Source organism: Neopelma chrysocephalum, unplaced genomic scaffold (assembly GCF_003984885.1).
Source record: "Neopelma chrysocephalum unplaced genomic scaffold, ASM398488v2 Primary Assembly neopelma1_91, whole genome shotgun sequence".
NCBI lineage: Eukaryota > Metazoa > Chordata > Aves > Passeriformes > Pipridae > Neopelma > Neopelma chrysocephalum.
The window spans coordinates 4,341,003-4,363,483 of NW_020897753.1; the positions used below are offsets into that span (position 1 = coordinate 4,341,003).

General features: G+C 36.7%; 1 protein-coding gene across 9 annotated transcripts in view; it reads left to right on the top strand.

The window, feature by feature from the left end:
• Positions 1 to 22,481, top strand: part of USP34 (ubiquitin specific peptidase 34) — a 108,533-nt gene that overhangs the window by 61,170 nt on the left and 24,882 nt on the right. For 8 of the 9 annotated variants that reach the window (XM_027693237.1, XM_027693242.1, XM_027693240.1 and 5 more), the window contains exons 28-52: positions 1,460 to 1,560; positions 1,841 to 2,050; positions 2,634 to 2,759; positions 3,344 to 3,466; positions 3,581 to 3,664; positions 3,984 to 4,070; positions 4,857 to 5,057; positions 6,361 to 6,443; positions 7,590 to 7,630; positions 8,069 to 8,193; positions 9,290 to 9,442; positions 9,846 to 9,950; positions 10,489 to 10,544; positions 10,644 to 10,764; positions 12,621 to 12,804; positions 16,073 to 16,236; positions 16,846 to 16,911; positions 17,881 to 18,027; positions 18,116 to 18,172; positions 18,273 to 18,350; positions 18,964 to 19,058; positions 20,034 to 20,206; positions 20,485 to 20,638; positions 21,262 to 21,340; positions 22,363 to 22,416. In XM_027693237.1, coding sequence (XP_027549038.1) covers positions 1,460 to 1,560; positions 1,841 to 2,050; positions 2,634 to 2,759; positions 3,344 to 3,466; positions 3,581 to 3,664; positions 3,984 to 4,070; positions 4,857 to 5,057; positions 6,361 to 6,443; positions 7,590 to 7,630; positions 8,069 to 8,193; positions 9,290 to 9,442; positions 9,846 to 9,950; positions 10,489 to 10,544; positions 10,644 to 10,764; positions 12,621 to 12,804; positions 16,073 to 16,236; positions 16,846 to 16,911; positions 17,881 to 18,027; positions 18,116 to 18,172; positions 18,273 to 18,350; positions 18,964 to 19,058; positions 20,034 to 20,206; positions 20,485 to 20,638; positions 21,262 to 21,340; positions 22,363 to 22,416 — 2,867 coding nt within the window. The remainder of the gene's footprint in view (positions 1 to 1,459; positions 1,561 to 1,840; positions 2,051 to 2,633; positions 2,760 to 3,343; positions 3,467 to 3,580; positions 3,665 to 3,983; positions 4,071 to 4,856; positions 5,058 to 6,360; positions 6,444 to 7,589; positions 7,631 to 8,068; positions 8,194 to 9,289; positions 9,443 to 9,845; positions 9,951 to 10,488; positions 10,545 to 10,643; positions 10,765 to 12,620; positions 12,805 to 16,072; positions 16,237 to 16,845; positions 16,912 to 17,880; positions 18,028 to 18,115; positions 18,173 to 18,272; positions 18,351 to 18,963; positions 19,059 to 20,033; positions 20,207 to 20,484; positions 20,639 to 21,261; positions 21,341 to 22,362; positions 22,417 to 22,481) is intronic. The other variant, XM_027693239.1, reaches the window with a different exon arrangement.

Sequence of the window (22,481 nt, forward strand, 5' to 3'; positions counted from 1 at the left end):
ATAGCAAAGAAAATGTAGCACTCTCTTAAACCTATCCAAGCTCTATATTCCAATAGATTCACCCCACATTATTTTTCTCCTTGTTGTTTTAATTAATTAAATTGTTTTCTGTAATTTGGAGATTCTGTAGCAAAGCACTTGATAAAATTCTATATTTCTGTATGTCTGATTCTGTATTTCATCCAATTTATACACTTCTGGCTCTGCCATTGATTCAGAATATGAAGCCATAATTTAGATTAATAATTTATACCCTACCTACATGTATTCCAGTCAGGTGTAGAATTTTCCTTACACCTGCAGTTGCTTTTTAATTTATGGTCATCCTGTAGCAAAACTGATCATTCATCCTGCTTTGACTCTCCTAATTTGGAATGTCACCTTGCTCCTCAGGTGGTTCATTGCTTGCTTAGTTTAGTGAATATACATCCTATTGTTGTTCCCTCTTAATGTGTCTGTGAGTGAGTGAAAATTCCTGCTTTTTATCCTTTAGGAGGAGGGCATTTTATAAATCCTATTGATGGTATTGATTGATACTATAATTCTTATCAGTTATTGCTGTTCAAAATGTTCTTTGAATTGTCTTCTCAGTGTTTTCTTTCTTTCTCACTGTAGTTAACATGTAATGCAAATTTCCCAAAGAAACTATCCATGAACATCTTTTTCCAACACTACTGTTATTTGAAGTGTAAACATGAATCAGACATCCTTGTCATTGTTTAACAACTTTTAAAAAACATATTTTAATGAGGCGCACTGGCAGTAAACCAGACAGAATTTTGGACTCCTTAATTACCTTCTTTGTAAAATCCTTTTCCAACCACTCACGAGAAGCTGTTTCAGTGAAGAAACTGTTTTATTTTCCACCAACTATCACCACATAGCAGAGAGTTTAATTTTTGTTGTCAGTGGCATTTTAGAAACGTGTGGTAGTGCTGGGAAAAGTGCTTATAAGAATAGAGGCTGGATTGTCTGCACCAAATGAAATTAAATTCCTAATCATGCCATTATTCAGATTTGTTCTTCGGGGTTGGGAGTTCTCTCAAGAATATTCTTAGTTTTTCTTTTCTAGGTGCATGAAATCTTTGGTTCCAGCTGACTTTTAAGCAGGAGTAATCATTGCTTCTTTGACTTTATCACAGATGTGTGGTACAGAGGGGGTTTGTTGGTGATCACAGTGATTTTCCATTACCCTTCTGTGGCATGGTGTAATTTACTACAAAATATGGCATGTTTAAATCTGTTTTGTGAACACTTCTCACCACAAGATTGGCTGACCCGTTACTGAAAAGGTTATTTCTGAATACGTGCAAGTAAATTTGGTTTAACGTAATAAGTAGTTTTCTTAAGGAAGTTCCATTAAGGTTTTGCCTCGTGTTATTTGCTGCTGAAGGATGTACTGTTAAAAATACCAAAATGGTTTATTCCAGAATTTCACTGAAATAAGCTTTTCTCCTAGGTGGCCTCATGGGACCTGTGAGAATGATTTCATCTGGGCACGAGCTGACAACTGACTACGATGAGAAAACGCTTCATGAATTGGGGTTTAAGGACATGCAGGTACTGCTGGTCCATAGATTGCAGTCACTGGGATGTTGCTTTTGTGTAAATATATATAGAGTGGAGTGTGAGCAATGTATGGGGTGATAACAGTAAGTGCAGCTACCCCCTGAATGCCTCAAGTGAAAGCAAACTCAAATTTCATCATGGCAGCTGCTGAAAATGCTGCGAAGGAAAGACTTGACGACAAGATATCAATTTCAGTTTTTAATTATGATCCTTTTGAAAACATTCCAGGGCTTATCTTAAAATTGCCTCTTTGCTCCTTGTTGTGTCCCAGATGGTGTTTGTATCCCTGGGTGCCCCCAGGAGAGAGCGGAAGGGTGAAGGTGTTCAGCTCCCGGCGTCCTGCCTCCCTCCCCCTCAGAAGGACAACATTCCAATGCTTTTGCTCCTGCAAGAACCTCATCTCACCACCCTTTTTGATTTGTTAGAGATGCTTGCCTCTTTTAAGCCTCCTTCTGGAGAAGTGGCTATGGAAGATAGTGAGGTAATTTAGAGTGATTTGATTAGAATAATTGCCTTGAAGTCTTATTTAATTGGATCTGCTTTTCCTATCCAGACTCCTTGTGTACTCCCAGTTGCTTTATTGTCTGTGTATTCACATGGTATAATCATTATAATTTTTCTGATTTTCCTAACAGTATTGTCCTGATACATTTTAAATGTTCTAAATATTGTATAAGCTATAAAAAAAGTTATAAAAAAGCAGTTCTTAAGAAAGAATATTGATTATTTAAGTGGACGTGGTGACTCATAATGGGAATTGGCTCGAAGGTTCTGTTGCAAAAACTCAGACTTTGTCTTATGTACCATCATTAGCTTGTGGGAAATTAAATACTATCTAGTATATTTGAACCAGTAGTTTATTTTTAAGTTTTATTTGCACTCAAATATTTCAAAATAGGTGACTTAGTTTCTTACAGGTTCAGTGAGTCTTGGACTATCATGTTCTAGTTATGGACTTAGATAGGAAACAGCTTCTTAATTGAGAATAAATACATTTTTGGACTTTGAAATGTTATTTTCTCAAAGAAGTTCACCATGCCAATGGTTGTTGTGTGGTTTGTCAGAGTGCAAGGTGTGAAGAGCTCCATCTCCACGCTGAAAACTTATCCAGGCGTGTCTGGGAACTGTTAATGCTCCTACCAACGTGCCCTAATATGTTGCAGGCATTCCAGAACATTTCAGATGAGCAGGTGAACAAAATTTGACATGTTTATCTTTGTTATCCATGGATGTTTTAGCTGAATTTGCCCCAAATAGGAATGTTAAATAGTAAATATGTTAAGTGTGCCAGGACACAAGTAAACCTAGTAAACAAACCTAATAATTCTTATAAAATTAAGCTAACCAGAGATGTCACCTTAGCTCCCAAAGTTTGTTTTTATGGTTTGTTTTTTGGCTTGACTCAAAAAAGCAGTTTCTTGATCTGCAACTTTGCTTTAACATCAACTGTTGTGGTAGTGTTACTTTTGTACTCTCTTCTCTAAATTCCCAGCTTGGTTTGGTTGGAAGCCTCTCTGCTTTCTTGTCCTGTAGATGATAATTTGGCCTCTTTAAAAGTGGTTGAAATCACATACTAGCAGATTTTAGATACTACAACTCTCCATGCACAAAAACATCAAAATTTGGGTGGAAGTTATACTTTAAGACTATAACATTTGCCTTTCTCTACTTTGAAATCACGTGAAAAACCCTCTGCCTGCATTTTTTTAGATAGATGAGCATTACATATAATTGTTTTAATTGTTTTCTCTCTTTTTATTTTTTATCTTTTAAGGGTAATGATGGCTTTAGCTGGAAGGATCTTTTGAGGATAAAAAGTGCCCATAAACTTCTGTATGCCCTGGAAATCATTGAAGCTTTGGGAAAGCCCAACAGGAGGATAAGACGTGAATCTACGGTGAGTTTCTTGCACAGAATATTTGTGTTTCTCTGAACCAAAGTATCTATTGATGAGTTATTTTATAGCATTTTAGTTCTGGTTTTACATTTAATTGTTCTTCTTTGTCTTTAGGGAAGTTACAGTGATCTTTACCCAGACTCAGATGATTCAAGTGAAGATCAAATAGAAAATAGTAAAAACACGTGGAGCTGCAAGGTTTGATTCTTCTGTGTTATTCTGTGATACCTAAGTCAGTTTCTCAAGAAAAACATAAGATGAAAACCCATTTCAAACATTATCTATCTTAGAGTTTTGGATCTCAAATTTAGGGGTAACATTTCAAAGTTTTTCTGTGTTATCAGGCCTGTAAATTTGTCATAGTCATGTACAACCATTTAATTGTTTTCATAAAATACCCAGCTGAATAGTTTATCATTTATTTATTAATCTGTAAAGCTTAGATGGGTATATAAATGAACTTAGTGATATTTTTGTATCTGCTTTTTCTCACTTTGGTTCCATAATATCCTTGCAGTTTGTTGCTGCTGGAGGGCTCCAACAGTTACTGGAAATTTTCAATTCTGGAATCTTAGAGCCTAAAGAACAGGAATCATGGACTGTGGTAGGTGCTCATTCCCCCTTTTCCTCCAGAATAACATAATTGCCATTTGTAAAGACTTTTATTACTTTGAGCCTTTGTTACAGTTACTTCTCTGTTGTAAATGAAATAGATAATTCTGTAATTGAACCACCGGAGTCTCTGCTATAGCATCGTTTTCTTGAATATTTTATTTTCCTGGAAGAGTTTACTTTAAAAAAATAAATTATGCTTCTGGGTTTTTTACATTTTAAAAGCACCCTCTGTGTTTTTCTATGTGTTTTGTTTTGGTTTCTTGGGATTGGTGTTTATCTCCCTTCTTAAAATTGTAGAACATAAAATTGTAGATCATGGAATCTAGAAAAAAAAAACTGAGTTCTGCCTTACAGTGGTTACAACTGCATTGATAATACTGTTAAAGAAGTCAGAAGTAGCCAAACAAGAGCAGAGTATTTTTGCCTTTTTATTCTACTTATGTTAGGGAAGATTGTTATTTGGAAACTTGTTTACTGTAGTCTGTGTTAAAAGCTGTGATCTGTTCATTATCTTTCCTTCTGGAGAGGTCAAGAAATACCATTTTCCCTTGCAGACATTTAGCATTGTGGCTGTGGTGTGATAAAGACACTTTTCAATAATGAACATGATTATTAATCATTATATATCCTTTTCATTATTATTCTGTTATTAGTTTAAGCTAAATTCAAGTTTATACCTTGCTTAAGCTTTTTTTCCAAGCGTTTCAGCAGGCACCGAATTATTTCCCAAATAAATCCCTTAAAAACGAAAATTCCTTTTTCTTCTCCTTCCCAGTGGCAGCTGGACTGCCTTGCCTGCTTGCTGAAGCTCATCTGCCAGTTTGCAGTGGATCCTTCAGACCTGGACTTGGCTTACCATGATGTGTTTGCCTGGTCTGGGGTGGCAGAGAGTCACAGGAAGAGAACGTGGCCGGGCAAGTCCAGGAAGACCACGAGTGACCACGTGAAGGGTCTTCACATCCCTCGGCTGACAGAGGTGAGAGAGGCACAGACCTCGGGAGCTTCAGCAAAAGTCCTTTGCTGTGTGGATAAATGAAATAATGTAGTGGAAAAGTGACTAATATTAATTGATATCCTGCTTGTTCTCCTCTAAAAAGTGCTTTAATTGCCTCAAACCTGGGCAACCAAAAGGGTTTTTGGTCATTGGTGAGCATGTGAATTGGGAACTCAAAATTCCAGGGTTTTGTCCCTATTTTTTAGGTTTTGTTTTCTAAATTCATTAGTCCTCTTTTATGATAACCTGTTATAACATAGGCTGTCCCCATCCTCACTAAATCCAGTTTAGATTCCTTTAGGAAACCCTAAAATAACTTACTTTACCAGGGATATCTGAGTGAGTATGTGGTGACCTGTAAACCTTCCTGCCAGATTCCTGCATGCTGATTTCCTAAAGCAGCCCAAGCATATGTAATATTTTGGCATCAGAGATATACATTCCCTGTAAATGGATTTTCTTGGGCACAGGAGCAGCTGTGATTCCAGGAAGTGTAGATGTGAACTGGGAGCTGGAGCCAAACTTCCCATTTGTCATTGTTCCACATGGAAAGACCTTAACTGTTCTATAAGTATTAGCCATTTTTGACCAAACAAATCCCTCCATCACCAAAGCTACAATCACACAGGGAAATTATCAAATGGATTAATTTTTTTAGCATTGGTACTGTTGGTTTCTGTAGCTGGTTCTAAATTTTTAATTGTCGATTGATTCATATTTCTGATAACAGTGGGGTTGATATTTAAGTGTTTTAAGATTTTCTTCAGGCTTGGATTTTAAAATTCTGGGTAACCTGTCAGGTTCTCTAAAGATGAATAATGTAAGTGAATGTGGAGTCAATAAAATGTGTTGATCACAGAGATGGGCAAAATTTATGTGTCCAACCTCATCTCAAGCCTAAGATTTTTACAAGAAAGTGAGTAGTTTATGCTTTAAGAAAAAAAAATCCAGTGTTTTTACTAAAAGGATTGAATAAATGGTTGATTTTTCTGTTCAGTTGAATTGTCTTTCTTAGAGGAACAGCATGAAATTTTAGCATCTAGACCTAGTCAATGCAACACAGGATTTTAGATGTGCTTTAATAAAACCAGTAAATTAACTGTGGAGATGCTGTGATTTCTCTTTGGCTCTTCCTCCCTCTACACAGGTGGGTTTGTTTTTTAGATTCACACGCTGCGTATAATTGAAAAAAAAAAAAAATAAAAAACAGATTAAAAAAAAAGCTTGTTGTTATATTAACTTGTTTTTTTGTTTTTTTTTTTTCTTTTGACTTCAATTTTTAAAGGTGTTTCTTGTACTTGTCCAGGGAACCAGTTTGATTCAGCGACTGATGTCAGTTGCTTATACATATGACAACTTGGCACCTAGGTACAATATCTTCTTATTTTTGTACTAAAGCTAATCAAGTGTGCACATTGTCAGCCCTGCTTTAGATAAAAAGAGCTCTTTCACTTGTATTCCCCATGAATTGATCAGAAATTTAAAGCCTCTAGGAGTAGACTTGCTTTTCTTAGTCACCTCCTGTGCTTGTCCCACCCTTGTTATAGGAGTGGGAGAATTCCACGCTCAGGGCATAAGGAATGGAGCAATGAACTATCTGTGACGTGCTCTCAGAAATTCTCCTGCCAAAATGATTGATTTTCTTCTCTCCAGAGCAATCAGCATTCTCAATTGCAAGGCGGTGGAAAGGAGAAATTAAAATAAATTCAGTTTTATGCTGCTCAGTCGTCGGCTGGTTTCGACTTATTTTTGCCGTTCCTGCTGGAATTATTGTTTTAGTGAGTGGGCAGGGACTGAAGGCAAAATTTGACCTGTCAGAGGTTTTGGTCCTGCTGCCTTTTTGTCCTGAGAAAAGCAATTCTGTGTAAGACTGGGTGGTGACAGTCAGACTGATCTGGGGAGCTCAGGGTTCTGCTGCATTGCTGTTCTAGAATTACTTTAATCCAAGTCATGGATAATGTGTTATACCATATTTTTATAAGATCAATAAGGACATTCAGAGCATTTCCAGTCAAGTCTGCAAGTGTGCCTGACTTTGACCTGTAGCTGAGTAATTTGCAGGAGTAATTTTAAGTGTATAAGCTTTTATTGCAATTAATAAAAATGTAAGTAAATAGAAATATTTAAGGTTTACAGCTGTTTGTTCAAAGTGTGGTTTCTTTATGAAGAGTACTAGGTTTCTTCTATTTGAGTCAGTTCTTAGCTCTCTTTTTTGGATAAAATAAAGGGGTTGTGGGTATTTTTTCTTGCCTGTTAATCTTGTAGCCAGTAAATCTTTAAGGGGGTGACTTGAAGATTTTTGTAGTTCTATTATTGTTGCTAGGTTTGAATACTACAAGAAATGAATCCTTTTAAGATTGACAGTTCAGTTTTCCTTTTAAGATTGAAAGTGTAGTTTTCCTCGTGGTTACCTAGGAGTGACTGTGTTGTTATTTGTGGGTACTTGTATTTTTAAGTGCTGATCTGTTCTGTTCTGTGATAAAGTTCAAATGGTTTTATCTTCTTCCCGTTCAGGGTGTTGAAAGCTCAGTCTGATCACAGATCAAGGCATGAAGGTTAGTGCTGCAAAACGTGTCGTGAACTAATAGTAGGGAAAACCTACTGATGAGAACAAGCTATGGTTTTGCTTTATTCCTACCATTAGAGTGCTATAAAAGTGTGATAATCCAGGAAATGTTCATGTTAAGACATGATGCAAGTCATGAGCAAAGCATCAGCTCACTGCCTGATTTCACTGGTTAAGAAGCAGAGGTGCAGGAAAGGATTGTGCCCTGAATTGATAATATTTAATCTAATTTAATGGTCATCAGCAGTGCAGTGGTCAGTATTTAATAAGCATATTGGTAAAAATCTGCATTTAGGCCATACCTTACGTGCCAAAAAGGATTTTTAGTCTTGCCCCTTAGTATGAAATAAATGTCCTGTGTGCTGGAACGATGCAACTCTTCACTTTTCTGTTGTTAACAGTGGCATTTATCTCCTTTTTCTTCCAGTCACTCATTATTCCATGTGGCTCCTGGTGAGCTGGGCCCACTGCTGTTCCCTGGTGAAATCCAGTCTGGCTGACAGTGACCACTTGCAGGACTGGCTCAAGAAGCTCACCCTTCTCATTCCAGAGGTAGGGCAAAGGAGAGGCCCTGGCATTGCTAATTAGTGCAATTAACTGTGGGTTCAAGCTGCCATTACATTCAGGACTTGTAGTTCCCTGCTAAAATAGGCAGGATGGGACTCAGTTACTTGTGTCACCTTAAAACTGATCCTTAACAGGACTGCATCTGTGGTTGGTTGCAAACCAGTTTATAACCTCTCATCTTTGTTCTTGGCTTCTGTTGGAAGGTAATTTTTTGTTGTAATTTGTTGAAATTTCTGGGTGATACCACCTAACATTGATTACTGTAAATGTAACTCCCCCATTATATTTTTTACATTATTAATATATTTTTAATATTACTTATTTTGCTGTACTTAGAATCACAAAATGAGGTGAACAAGAACTGGCACAAAAATCTTTGTCATAAACAAATCTTTGCCTGGCTTTAAGTAATTTTTTTCTCATGTAATCAAAGCTTGGAAAATGCATCAAGATATTCACACTATAAAATGGATGTGTTTATTAATGACTGCTTAATGGTGCAAAATGAATTACCACACGATGTGACAATTTGATAATTCTTATCTTTTGCTTTATTATTTATTATTGCTTTATTACTCAAGCACAGCAAAAGCTTCCGTGCTGACTCCATTTAAAATCCCTGGAAATGAAAGAGTGCAAACTTCCAAAGCTGGATTAGAGTTAGGCTGTGTATATTTTTCTTAATAAAATAATTCTTCTAATGAAATTAAACAAATGAACCATATAGTTAGGAATGAGTAAGTCTAATTCCACATGCTCTTTATTTGCCCAGGTGTAGTATTTTCTATTTTAGTGACTGACTGCAATCTTTAAAATATATTTAAAACACATTTAAAATACATTATAGACACAGGGCAAGACAAATCATCTTTATAAATGAGGATTGTATCTTTTGCATTTTTCTGTAAGTAACTTAAATGTACATTATTTGTAACACCTCTTTTTAGAAAGGCGTGTTCTGCTTCGATAACCTGATAGATATGATGAGAAGAACTTGTGTACCTATGAAAGAAAAGCCAATAAAAGGAGAAATACCCCAAATAATGTGTGTAATCCTTTCATTTTGTTCTTTTTCCCCCAGACTGCAGTTCGCCACGAGTCCTGCAATGGGTTGTACAAGTTGTCTCTGTCTGGGCTGGATGGGGGAGACTCCATCAACAGGTCCTTTCTCCTCCTGGCTGCATCAACACTGTTAAAATTTCTCCCTGATGCTCAAGCTCTGAAACCAATTAGGGTAAGAATTTAAGAAATTACAATTTCACAGTATTCTTCTCATTTTCAAAAGGGATTAAAATTAGAGTTGCACTTAATGTTGAAATCAGCCAGAGTTTCTCGTGTTTTGTCCAGTCTAACACTGAATATTTTTGCAGTTTGCAGTGGGTAGGGTGAGGTCAACAGTATTCTACAAATTTTTAACAAATTTCAAGAAAACTTCAAGAGAATTTCAAGAAAATTAATAAGTATTGCAAAAGAAAAACAGAGCACACACTGTTACTATTGTAAAATACGTTGTTCTTACCTTAAATAGAGGCTTGAAGAAAGTAATATTCTTGTAGCAGTTCCTGTGTTCAGTGTGGTTTTGTAATCCAGTTATTTGGTGTGATGTGCTTCAGAACAAAAGCAATTTCTTTTCACAGATAGAGGATTATGAGGAAGAAACAGTGCTGAGACCAGGCTGTAAGGAATATTTTTGGCTGCTGTGCAAACTGATTGATAACATCCATGTCAAAGATGCAAGTCAGGTAGGTTTGCTTTGTGTTTAAATTGCTTCTTTAAATTTGGGGTTTCAGGCCACTTTTGCTTCAGTGTGAGACATTTTTACTTTAAATACAATGAACTACTGTGAACAGGTCTTGGATCTTTCCCATCTCCCAGCTTTCCCTACACTCATGTGTGTTTAGGAGCTCTTGGAAGCTTCAGATAATGAACTTGTAGAGTCAAGAAGGGGGAATGGTTATAATGCACAAAGAACTTATGTGAAGGTCACACACATGACAATACTCTAATTATCTATGAGATTCACTGTTGATAATTCCAGTGCTAAAAAGGAGGAGCTAATCAAGCTGAAAGAGCTAAAAAATACAGTTAACAGTCACTTAGCACAGGTTAGAAATCAGAGCATGTTTGAAAACGAGTTTTAATTGTCCCTGTTTTGCTGTGTTCAGTAACAAAATTTCATCCAAAAGCATAACCACAGTTTCAGGCTAGGCTTCTACATTGTAATTGATGGGGTATATGATTATTCTCCATTTATATTCCGTTTTCTTTCTTTTTAATCAGACAACACTACTTGATTTAGATGCACTAGCGAGACACCTTGCTGACTGCATTCGGAGGTGAGCTTTGCTCCAGTGATTTCACATGGAATTTGCATTATATTTATTGTTAGTGGGGCAGAATTGTGACAGTTCTTCTCTCTCTGTGTGCCTGTGTAGCAGAGAAATCCTTGACCATCAGGATGGGAACATAGAAGATGATGGGCTCACGGGGCTGCTCCGTCTTGCAACGAGTGTCATTAAGCACAAACCACCCTTTAAATTTTCTCGGGAAGGCCAGGTAAGAAAAGGCCACTAAGAGATCAAAATGATGTCATCTTTTGTTGCTACACACTCTTCATTTTACCTTTTTTACAACAGAGCTCAATATCTGAAAGTGTATCGTGTTTCTAGTATGTTCTTCGTCTAACATGGGAGAGTGGGAGGGGAGGTTGCTGACAAATTCTGCTTTGGTAAAGGAAAAAAATTCTGTTTGTCTAAAGGAAAAAAATAAAATTCTGTGGGGTAAAAGCTGATTTAAACTGATTTTTTTTCTGTAGAGCATACTGAGCTTATTATTGGGTCTTCAGTGAGATTTCAGCACAAAAGTAGGGTCCTGTGTCCAGTTATGGTGTTTGTATCCTCTCTGTTTACTCTGTTAAATGGCCCTGAGGTAATTTGATTATCCAAAAGTTTTAATAGTGTCCACATTGGGCACTACCTGGCATGAAGTGGCATCACTGACAGCATTTTAAAAGGCTGCTGCTATAATTCTCCTGGAATAAGTATATTTTAAGTGTGGAGATCTGGCAGATTAAATTAGAGTAAGAATTCAATTCACAGAGTGCAGTGTGGAGGAGGATGGAGAAATTAAAATAGTAGAAATATGGAAAAGCCAGATTAATGTAGCTTGGATATATAGAAAGTATAAGAAGAATTCTATGTACAGTTAAGAACACACAGTATAAAGTGCATTAGGGAAGAGTTTTGTGTTGTGTCCAGTGCAGTGGAACAGGACTGTGAAACCAGATGCTTCCCTCTGAGCAAAGGCTGGTGGAAAACTATCCAGGAAGATCCACTGGCAAATCCATGCTTTGCTGGGCCTTTTCTTCACTACAGATTCCTTCTCTGACTAAGTAAACAAAATTGTTGTTGGGGCAAATATTTTCCAACTTTACAGGTGACAGTTTGTGTTTTATACATAATCGCTGCCCATCTTACTCTGCACTGCATTGAGGTTGTAGGGGTTTCCCAGCACACTGGAACAAGGAGTTTTACAAGATTTTGTTGTGTACTCTGCAGAGGGCCATTTCTTGCAATATTTATAATTTAGTTATTTATAATATATTTATAATTTAGATTTTACAGCATTAAAAGGGGGTTTTAACTGAATATACCTGAATGGGGAAATTCAGGACGAACATTTTTTTTTTCATATCGGTGTAGAAATTGTAGAATGAGATGTAATAGCTGGATTTATAGCCTGTGTTCTACAAATGGGGGAAGATTTCTGGCCCTTTTTTTTGTTATCCTTTTGATATTTTACTTTTGTCTTTATTTTAATTATCTACCTAGAAAGAAGGTGCTGATGTTTAGACAAATCCATCTCATTTTTTTGGTGTATTATCTGGGATGGTAAAGATAAATAACAGTAATATGTATTTATTGTCCAAAGGCAACTTGACTTGGTACAGCCATGCTTTGTACATTTTATATGTCAGTTAATCTTCCAGACATGAAACAGTACAAAATATACCAGAAGTACACATGGTATGTGTTGTTAGATTAATTAGTGATCCATGAAACTCCAACTCCAAGTAGTGTTTAAGGTTATGTGCTTTAAGACTAGTCTTAAAGTTGCTAAAAATACATATGTCTGGTATGTCAAATTAAATTATCAAATTAAGTTTATTCAATCAAGCATAACTTGTCATTCTTTTTCAATGGACATGTTTCTCTTTAGGCTATAATATGGCTACAGTGCAGTTTATGTGGAATAAGTTGTTGAAATTGGTAATTCAGAACTTGTATTCAGGTTGAAAAGTTCTGTATGATAGAGGTCTAGAAGGTCTTCAGACTAGAAGCTTGTAAATACATGATTTATCTTTTAAGAACACCTTCAAAGCTGCTAAATGTGCCCATTTCCCTGTTTCACAGGAGTTCCTGAGGGACATCTTCAATCTGCTGTTCCTGCTGCCCAGCCTGAAGGACAGGCAGCAGCCCAAGTGCAAATCCCACTCCTCCAGGGCTGCTGCCTATGACCTGCTGGTGGAAATGGTGAAGGGCTCCGTGGAGAACTACAGGCTGCTCCACAACTGGGTCATGGCCCAGCACATGCAGTGTAAGGACCTTCAGTCCCTCCAGCTGAGCAGGGTTGTGTGGCCACTGCTCCTGGAACTGCACTTCATGTCCCCTGTCGCTCAGGGCAGTGGCACAGAGCAGGTCTTGGCATCTTATGCTCACCTAGACAAGCAGTGGATTTAATCCTGTGTATAATTATCAGTTCTGTTCTTAACTGTGGGTTATTTAAGGTATGTGGGCCTGTTAAATGACACCAACACAAGGACAGCACTGTTAGACTGGATTTTACTTATTTCTTCAGCTTGTGCTGGATTTTAGTTTCTGTTTTCCCTTTCTAACCTGAGGAAACATGGTATATTTATACCTAAAAGTATATAAACAACACTGAGGTAGATGTTTTAGCTCTGAGCAGCACTGTCATGTTTTCAGAGTCTCTGATATCATTGCCTTTACCCAGCACACAGAACTAATACAGTTTTGTTCTGCCTCTTGGCTTCCATGCTTCTTGTATCTTTGGAACCACAATTCCATGTATAACACAGAAATGACCAAAATCTGAAGTTATTTAATATTTTATCTTTGATTTGCAAATTCTCATTGTGAGTTTTTAGCTTGCACGTTTCCTTTCATGTGCCCAGGTTAAATTCTTGTAACCTGAGGATTTGTAATGTATCTGTGGAATTGATTTAGTGCCTTACAATATGGGAAGCAAAAGGTAAATTTGATCTTAATAATGTTTTATATTCTGTTCTCAATGCCTGGGACCTTCCAAAGTGTCACAGGACACTTAGTGAGCAGCACTAATCACTTACAAATGGTTTGTCTAGTCTGGTTCCCATCTTCTTGACTGGCAGATGAGGAAATATTATGAAGAATATATTTAATGAAAATACTGGATATTTCTGTTTGCTGTGTGCACATTATCTGAGGTTGTTGTATCTCTCCAGTGCAGTCATTCATTTTTCACAATTAGTATTTTCCTCCAAATCCCACTAATTCCTCAGTGTTGAAGTTTTCTTTAACATTTACCACAGTTGTTACCTTCTTCCTAATCTCTTCTCTAGATTGTTTGCTCCTTCCTGAGTTCTCCAGAACCATCTGCTCTGTGCTCCTGCTCCATATCCAGAATATCTCATTGCAGGGATGTTAATTTTATTACAACTGGCAGAGAGCTCTTCTCTCTTTGTGACGAGGAACCAACACAGCACTTGTGATACCTCATTTCTGTCAAGGCTTGTTATTCCATTGGTGTGATCCAAAGAGTCTTAAAACTGGATTTTTCCACTTTGCTTATCTCTCTAATCCTAGTCTTTAAAAATCTTAGTCTTAGGCCTGTGTCTCCATTCTCCTTAGGAGAAACATTAAAGAAAATATTATAAATTTCCATCCTGTCTTTGGTTTTAACATGTTTTATTAACTGGGAGTTCATGCAGGCTCTGATATTACTGAGGATTGGATTAAGTCCCCTCAGTTGTTCATAAAATTTCTTGCAGTGTTTTGGAGTTTCACTTTCACCATTCAGGTCAAAGGAGGGAAACAAGAAGCAGCTGCTTTGCTTCCCGGGAAACTTAAGATCCTGTGTGGTGTTATGGTTGGAGCAAAAGCATCATCACAAGGTGGAATATAGAGAAAAATCACAGTCATTCGAAGAGGAAAGAATCAGCTTAAAATAGAACATGAATATTGCAAGTTTGGTTTCAAGTTTCCCCATCTCTTCCTGAGAAAAGGCTGGTTTCTATAACAACAGCGAGGAATAAAGAAGATAGACAGAAATGAGCCTCAAATTTACCTTTCTAGTTAAGATCCATATGGAAGGAGGAAAACTTCTACTATGCAAATGAAGACAGTCACTTTAAAAAATGCCAGGGTGGAGAAAACAGGATCTTCCTGAGAGATTCCATGTCAGATTTCTGGATGCTGTTTGCTGGATTGAAGGAGGTGGAAGATGCTCCCAGCTGTTCTCACGGAGCACAAAGAACTCCAGTGATTTCTCTACACTTAGAGCTTGATGAGCTCTATGCAGAGTGATGGAGGCTGAGCCCTCACATCAGAAAGGGTGAATTAGAATGCTGTAATTTAGGGATTGCAGTTCAGGGAGGGAATCTTGTGTTATTCTGCCTTGCTAATGACCTTCTTCAGGAGGTTAAACACGGAGGGGAGCTTTGTTCCAACCAGCCTGTGGAAGCAGGTAACCCGAGGTCACGCTGCTGAGATTTGTTGAAACAGGGGAATTTAAAACTCTTTCCTTCCCTCCTTGAAGCTTCAGGGCTAATGGTCGCTTTGATGCCAATGCCAAAATGAGGAGCACAACTATTATTTGTTGTGCAACAGAACATCTTGTGGGTCTGGTCTCTGCAGATGTGAGGATCTGCTCAGAGGATGCCGAAGAGTTTCCTGAATTTCTCTCTGGTGGTATGAATAGAGAAGAATCCTTAAGGAACCTTCAATCTGTGACAGAATAATTAAGGATTTAAAATTTCAATCTTGAACCCACACAGCTTTTATGGATTATACCGTAAATCCAGTCTGCTTTTTTGGAAATTTTTTTTTCTCTATCTGAATGTGCACTTCAGTAGAGATACTGAATTATTTGTGGGACACACTGTTTATGGAGAATGGTATCTTTGGGGATGAATAGCAAAGCTAGACCATTGCAAGCTTTTGTGTCCAACTTCTGGCATACTAAGGAAGATAAACTCCAGTGAATTCCTTTGGACACTGGATTGGTTCCTCTCATTTAGTGCTTGTGTCATGAGTTGCCTCTGCAGCTCAAACAATTAATTCCCCCCTCCATTCTCCTGTGTGGGATGCTGGAAGGAGAAGCCTGACAGTGTCTGGGAGCAGCACTAATCACTTACAAATGGTTTGTCTAGTCTGGTTCCCATCTTCTTGACTGGCAGATGAGGAGAACATTCCCATTTTCTGATTTCTTGGCTTATTAACAGAGTCTGTCAGACTTGCCGAGCTTGTCTGGTGCCTTCCCGTGTAAGGAATGCATTGCTGTGCCTGATAGGAAATACAGAGGAATAGAACACTTACAGGAAAAGCAAATGTCCTTTTCAATCTGATTCACTTCTTGATGTGCTTTGGAAAACACAGCAGATCCTTGCAGCACAAAGTGATTTTCCTGAAGCTCCTACAGCGTATTTTCCTAAAGATCAGGCACAGTCTGGCTCGTGCCTGTAAATGTACAGTGCAGAACCAGACATTTTTATTAGTGTGAACGTAAAGCTTTAATAAAATTGCATTTATATTTGCGCAAATTGCACTTTGAATTGATTTTTGTTTTCCTGCTTGTGTTGTTCCAGCTTCCCATGCCCCCTACAAATGGGATTATTGGCCACACGATGACGTTCGTGCCGAGTGTCGGTTTGTGGGTTTAACTAATCTTGGAGCAACCTGTTACTTGGCTTCCACCATCCAGCAGCTCTACATGATTCCAGAGGCCAGACAAGCAATTTTCACTGCAAAGGTACCTGTGGGGCTCCTGTGTTGCTTGGGTGGATGGATGGTGTCTAAAGTGAAGAGATTTTCTCTTGAGTATGGTTGTAAAATGGTATTTTCTTAAGGTGGCATTGAAATAAAACATGTCTTCAAACTCATTTTTCTGTTGCTCTCATCTAGATTGATTTGAGTTTGGGTTTGTGTGAATTGGCTGTTGTTTCTCAACTTCCAATTTGTCATTTTCTTAGAACAAATGTCATTCTTCTTGAACATTTATAAAGTCCCAAAATACATATCTTGTGCCACCAGAAGTACAGCGGGTCCTGTAAATTACTATACATTGATTAACTTCTAGTAATGCAATATTATTACTTCGTTATTTCTTGTAAAGAGAAAGCTTCATTTTGGTCCCTCACATATATAATGTGAGAAATATTAGGTTTTCATTTTAGACTTAAAAATAAGTCTAAAAAATATAAGTTTAAAATAGTACTGTGTGTTCTTGTACACAATAATTTTTCGTAATTGCCCATAATAAAGTGGTTGGGTTTTTTATTTGGTTGTTACATCTTTTTAATGTCTGGTTTTGGAAAGTTATAAGCAAAAGATAAAGTCTTCTTTTATTCATTTCTTTCAGTATTCAGAAGATATGAAACACAAGACCACTCTCCTAGAACTGCAGAAAATGTTTACATACTTAATGGTAGGTATGAAAGAGGGTATTTGAAAGATTATTCTGTTGAAATGAAGCATTAAAAAGCAGCTAAAATTTGGGATTCCAGAATCAAACATAATAAAGGCAGTTCACAGGTGTTCACTGCTGGAAAAATAGTGAAACAAGTCTGAAATAATGAAAAAAGACAACTGAGGAGAGCTGAGTGTCTTGACAGTGGCTTTTGTGTAAGAAATTCATAACCACTTTGAAGACAAGTAGGGGAAAGGAATTTTGACATGTAATGCCTGCCATGAATCATAGAAAAAAATTAAATCCAGGTATTTACATAAGCAGAAAATAATATAGAAACATAAATCATCCAGAGATTTACTATTCTTTACATCTTGAAGAAAGAAGTACTGTCTTGCTACACATCCTTAAAAGTCTGTATATATTGCTTGCCACAAAGTTCCTTGTGCTGTAAATTGTTGTGCATTCCCAGTGTGCAAGGCAGTGGAAAAGGGATTCTAAAGAATTGCTTTGTGCTGCAAATTCTTTTCTCTGGCTAAACACATCCAGTTGGGAACTAGCTGATAACAGAGAGGAGTCTGAATGAGGATTGAACCCTTGGTAAGATTTAAGTCAGCAGTGTCCAGAAATACAGAAATACAAGCTGATATTCCTCCTGTTTTGTATCTGAAGAGGTCTGCAGCAACTGGATGTGTCACATCTTCAGCCAAGGAGTTTTATTTTAGTGATTCATTTTAATATTTATTAAGTGTTATTTAAATACTTTTCTCCCAATGATATTTTAATAATATAATAGTAATGATCATCAATTATTTAAAAAATTGGTTTGCATTTCATAGGAGCATTTAGCACTTAAACAACTGTGTTAATAAGCATGTGGAGATATTGTGTGTAAAATATGTTCTTTTTTAAACAGATATGTCTGTGTGACTTTAAATAAAAAGGATTTGTGTTGATTTGGTTTTGCTTGATATCTTTTACCTCAAGGAAAGTGAATGTAAGGCATACAACCCAAGGCCTTTCTGTAAAACCTATACCATGGATAAGCAGCCCCTGAACACTGGGGAACAGAAGGATATGACTGAATTCTTCACTGACCTGATCACAAAAATAGAAGAAATGTCTCCAGAACTGGTGAGTTATTAAGAGGGAGCAAAAGGGAGCTTGAAAACTTACAGATTTGCTCAAAATTCCTTGACAGAATTTATTAATTCATTCACAGAAAAATACAGTGAAAAGTTTGTTTGGAGGTGTTATCACAAACAATGTTGTTTCTTTGGTAAGTGTTCCTTCTCTGGCCTTAGCTTTTAAAGACTATTTTTTCTTAACTTGTCCAAACAGTTATTTCATTGCTTTTCTCTTCCACTGCTGTGATTTAGGACTGTGAGCATGTCAGTCAGACAGCTGAGGAGTTCTACACTGTCAGGTGCCAGGTGGCAGATATGAAGAATATTTATGTGAGTAATGCCAGGCTGAGATGTGTCCAATTTTGACTTGTTTCTAGGTTGATGTTATGAGGTAATTTGATTTCAATGCAACGTGCTCTCAGCTGGGCCCATTTGGCATTGACTAAAGATTGTGTTACAGTCAATAATCACTACTTATTTCTGTGCTTTAAACTACTTATTTCTGTGTTTTAAAATGTGGCCATTTTTATATGAGAACTATAAATGTCAAAAGATTCAACCAGTACAATTGCTTATTAAGTAAATTTAAAGCTTACACCAGCATAATTCTACATTTTCAAGCTTTTTAAACAACTATTAATCCCCACGCTTGGAATTTGAATTTAAAGGGCTTGAACTCTTTGAGACAGCTTGGAATACTGAATACCATTTGTCTGAATTGGTTCCTTAATTTTGTGTGTGGGTTAGGAAGTGGTTTTCCTGTCAGACTCTTCTCTCAGTTCAGGTGTGTGCTCTTTCTTGCAAACCTTTTGGTGCCTTTGATCAAATGGAAATGTTAATTAAACTTACTTTGAGATTGAAAGGGAAGGGCTTGGAAAGCAGGCCAGAGATATAAAGATCCAAAATGAATGTAAACTCCTTTTTTTTTTTTTATTATATGTAGGAATCTCTTGATGAAGTAACTATTAAGGATACTTTGGAAGGTGACAACATGTACACGTGTTCTCACTGTGGCAAGAAAGTGAGGGCTGAAAAAAGGTATGATTAAAAATAAATAAACATTCCTAAGGGATCCTCTTAGTGAATTACTGAAATTACTGTTGGAATAAGAGTAATCCTTAAGGTAAAACTGGGCTGCTGTTTCATTTTCTACTGTGTAGTCTATAGGGATGTGATCCCTGTGCAAATCAGAACAGAACCAGGAGATCAAATTCCAAAAGAAAGAATCTAAAGTATCTTAGCAAAAGATTACACCTAGGCAGGAAAATGTTCATGACCTTTTTTAATTAAAAAAAAAGAAAGTAGAAATTACTACCTTTTTGAAACATTAGTTCTTCTGTTTTTAAAATATCAAGTTCTTTCAGAGGTTGTTCAGTACTTGGGTTGCTCATTATGCAGGATGATTGCTTGGGGTTTATACATCACCTCAAGTTGCTTAATTAAAATTAGCTTTAAAAATGTTTCTATGTCTGCTGATAAAGAGAAAGTAAATTAAAATTTTATGTTGTCTTAGTAAACGAACAGATTTCTTCTTTAGAGTTGGAAAAGCTCATAGGTTTTTGTTAAATTACATGGGTGAAAGAGTAAGTTGAAAATCATTATTGTAAAGCTTATGAGATTTAATACAAGACATGTTCTGCTTTGAAACTTTTATTTTAGAAGACAGTACCTCCCTGCAGTGAGGGGATTTCATTGTTTAATTCATTCATGACTCATTTTAGAAAATTGTTGTTCGTGCCATACAAGTAAATTTGACATCTCTTCCAGAAAAGTACAGTGAGAGCCTAAACTGAATTTTTCAATGAGCTAAATTTGACCTTTCTGCTGCCAGTTAGTCTGCCCTGCTCTGGGGCATTGTGAGAGCTGAATTTTAGATTTATGTGACACCTTTTTATTTATTTATTTAGCAGCAGATCTCCAATATTATAGTTGAAATAAATGTTTAAAATCTCTGTGAAAATCCAATTCACCCTGCTAAGCTTTTGTAAATCCTGATTATTTCTGATCCTTCAGGGCATGTTTTAAGAAACTACCTCGTATCTTAAGCTTCAACACCATGAGATATACATTTAATATGGTGACCATGATGAAGGAGAAAGTCAACACACACTTTTCATTCCCTTTACGTTTGGATATGACTCCTTACACTGAAGATTTCCTCATGGGAAAAAATGACAGGAAGGAAGGTATGGATTCAATGAGCTTTGTCTCTTATCTCTGTATCACTTTCTGTGGAACAGAAGCAAACAGTGATTTTCTTTTTAAGGAGATCAAATCAATATTCCCAAAGTCACACATTGTATTTCATATAAGAAAAATCGACCAATTATTTTTGGTTTTGTTTACTGTTCAATTTGAATTTGTTTTTAAAATACGAGAGGAATTGCAAATAGTTACATGCAGTTTGTTGCTAATATTGAAGTTCCTGAAGTAACTGATTAAATATTGTGTTGAATTATTTCAGGTTTTAAGGAAGATGGTGGATATTTGAAAGAAACTGAAAGTTATGAGTATGATCTGATTGGTGTCACAGTTCACACAGGAACAGCAGATGGGGGGCACTACTACAGCTTTATCAGGGATATAGTCAATCCCCATGCCTACAAAAACAACAAATGGTGAGCTCTGCAAACCAGCATTTTGTGATTTCTCATTTTAAAACAACTAAAGCTCGTTTGATGGGTGTAAGTGTATTAATTTATTACCATACAGATTAATTTGCTGGAGGTGGGATAACTGTGGAGTGCCTTGGACACAGGGGTGGCCTCATCGACAACCAGGGCCTGCTTCCTGAGGGGCCTGGATTTTAATCCCTTCCAGGACAAAGGAACAGGAAGATTTCATAGATTGTCCTTCATAAAATCTGCTTGGATCCAGCTACATTTAGGAATGTAGAATTCAGGAAAGGGAAGAGATGTGGACATGGAAAGGAGGAGGGTCTTCCAGGGAACACCCTCTGCTTGTAATTTCTGGATGTGAGATTTCCGTTGCTCGCTGAGGCCCTGGAATAGGAGACAAGATTTCCTCTATTCCTGTTCTCTAGAATAGCAGGAATATTTTACCACTTTCTCTCATCTTATTGAAAGGAAATCACTTTTGGGCTTAGTTTTTCATTTGCTGTGATTCCAACAAGCCATTAGGCATTAATGGCAATACTTCAAGGAATCACTTGAAGAGCTCCTGAGGCTTTATTTGCCCTCAGGGATGAGCAGCAGTTGTTTCACAGCTCCCTGTTTCACAGGTACCTTTTCAATGATGCTGAAGTCAAACCCTTTGATTCTGCCCAGCTTGCTTCAGAGTGTTTTGGTGGAGAAATGACTGTAAGTTATTTTATGTATTATAAAGTTATGACTTGAATTTTTGTCATGTTCAATTGTTGAAAATATCTGTTCCAGTCTGTTACAATCCAGGTATTTTTCTGGGGTTTTAAAGGAAAAATATATACTACTGTATATGTAATAGTATAAGTATTACAGTAGTATAATATTATTATATTAGTATTAATTAGTATATTAGTAGTATTACTATAAGTAGCATAAGAATTACTAATAGTACATATATTACATAGTACATATAGTACATATAATAGTGCATATAATAAACAGTAGTATAGGTATTACTAATGAAGCAAAGTTAATTAGTGAAGTATCTCTCCAAAATGAGGTATTTCTTTACTATACCTGGGTTTTATCATACTATTTAGTTATAAAAAAGTGAGTATGCAGCTAATTTAGGAATCCTTCACTTGGATGGCTGCTTTGCTCAGACCATGGATGGAAGGAATAATTACTTCAAGCTTATGCCTAGTGTGGAAAAACAGGGCTTTGGGATCTTTGTCTATGCCCTGTGTCACATCAGTTGGAATATTTTTACACAGTATTAATACCAATAACTGTAAAACACTCAAATGTTCTGAAGTTATGCTCGAATTGATCATTATTTATAACTGTATATCATGATAGAAACCACATAATGAATAACACAGTATCTTACTAACACACTTCTGTGCATAAGAAAACTTCTTGTCTGACAAAAAGGCAATATGCAGCAATAAATCAAAAAGTTATTTAGTTTGGTAAAAGGTTAAAATACCTTTAGGTGCCTAAGAAGAAGAGGTGTCAGGGAGATGAATGAGACAGGAAATTGCTTGGGATGTAGGTCACAGCATTGCAGAGCAGCTTTGGAAAATCAGGATAGGCCACTGGAGAAGGAAAAAAGAAACAAGACTCCTTTGAGAAAGAAAGAAATTGTCAGCAGCCTCTCTGCAAATGTCATGAAATAATTCACATTTATCACAAATAAAAAATCCTTGTAATTAATGGTTTTACTTTCTTCCTGACAGACAAAAACTTATGATTCAGTTACTGATAAATTTATGGACTTCTCCTTTGAAAAGGTATTTCTCTTCCAAACACTTGTCATGTGCTTGTATTTCTGATCTCCTGATTTATCTCTCGAAGC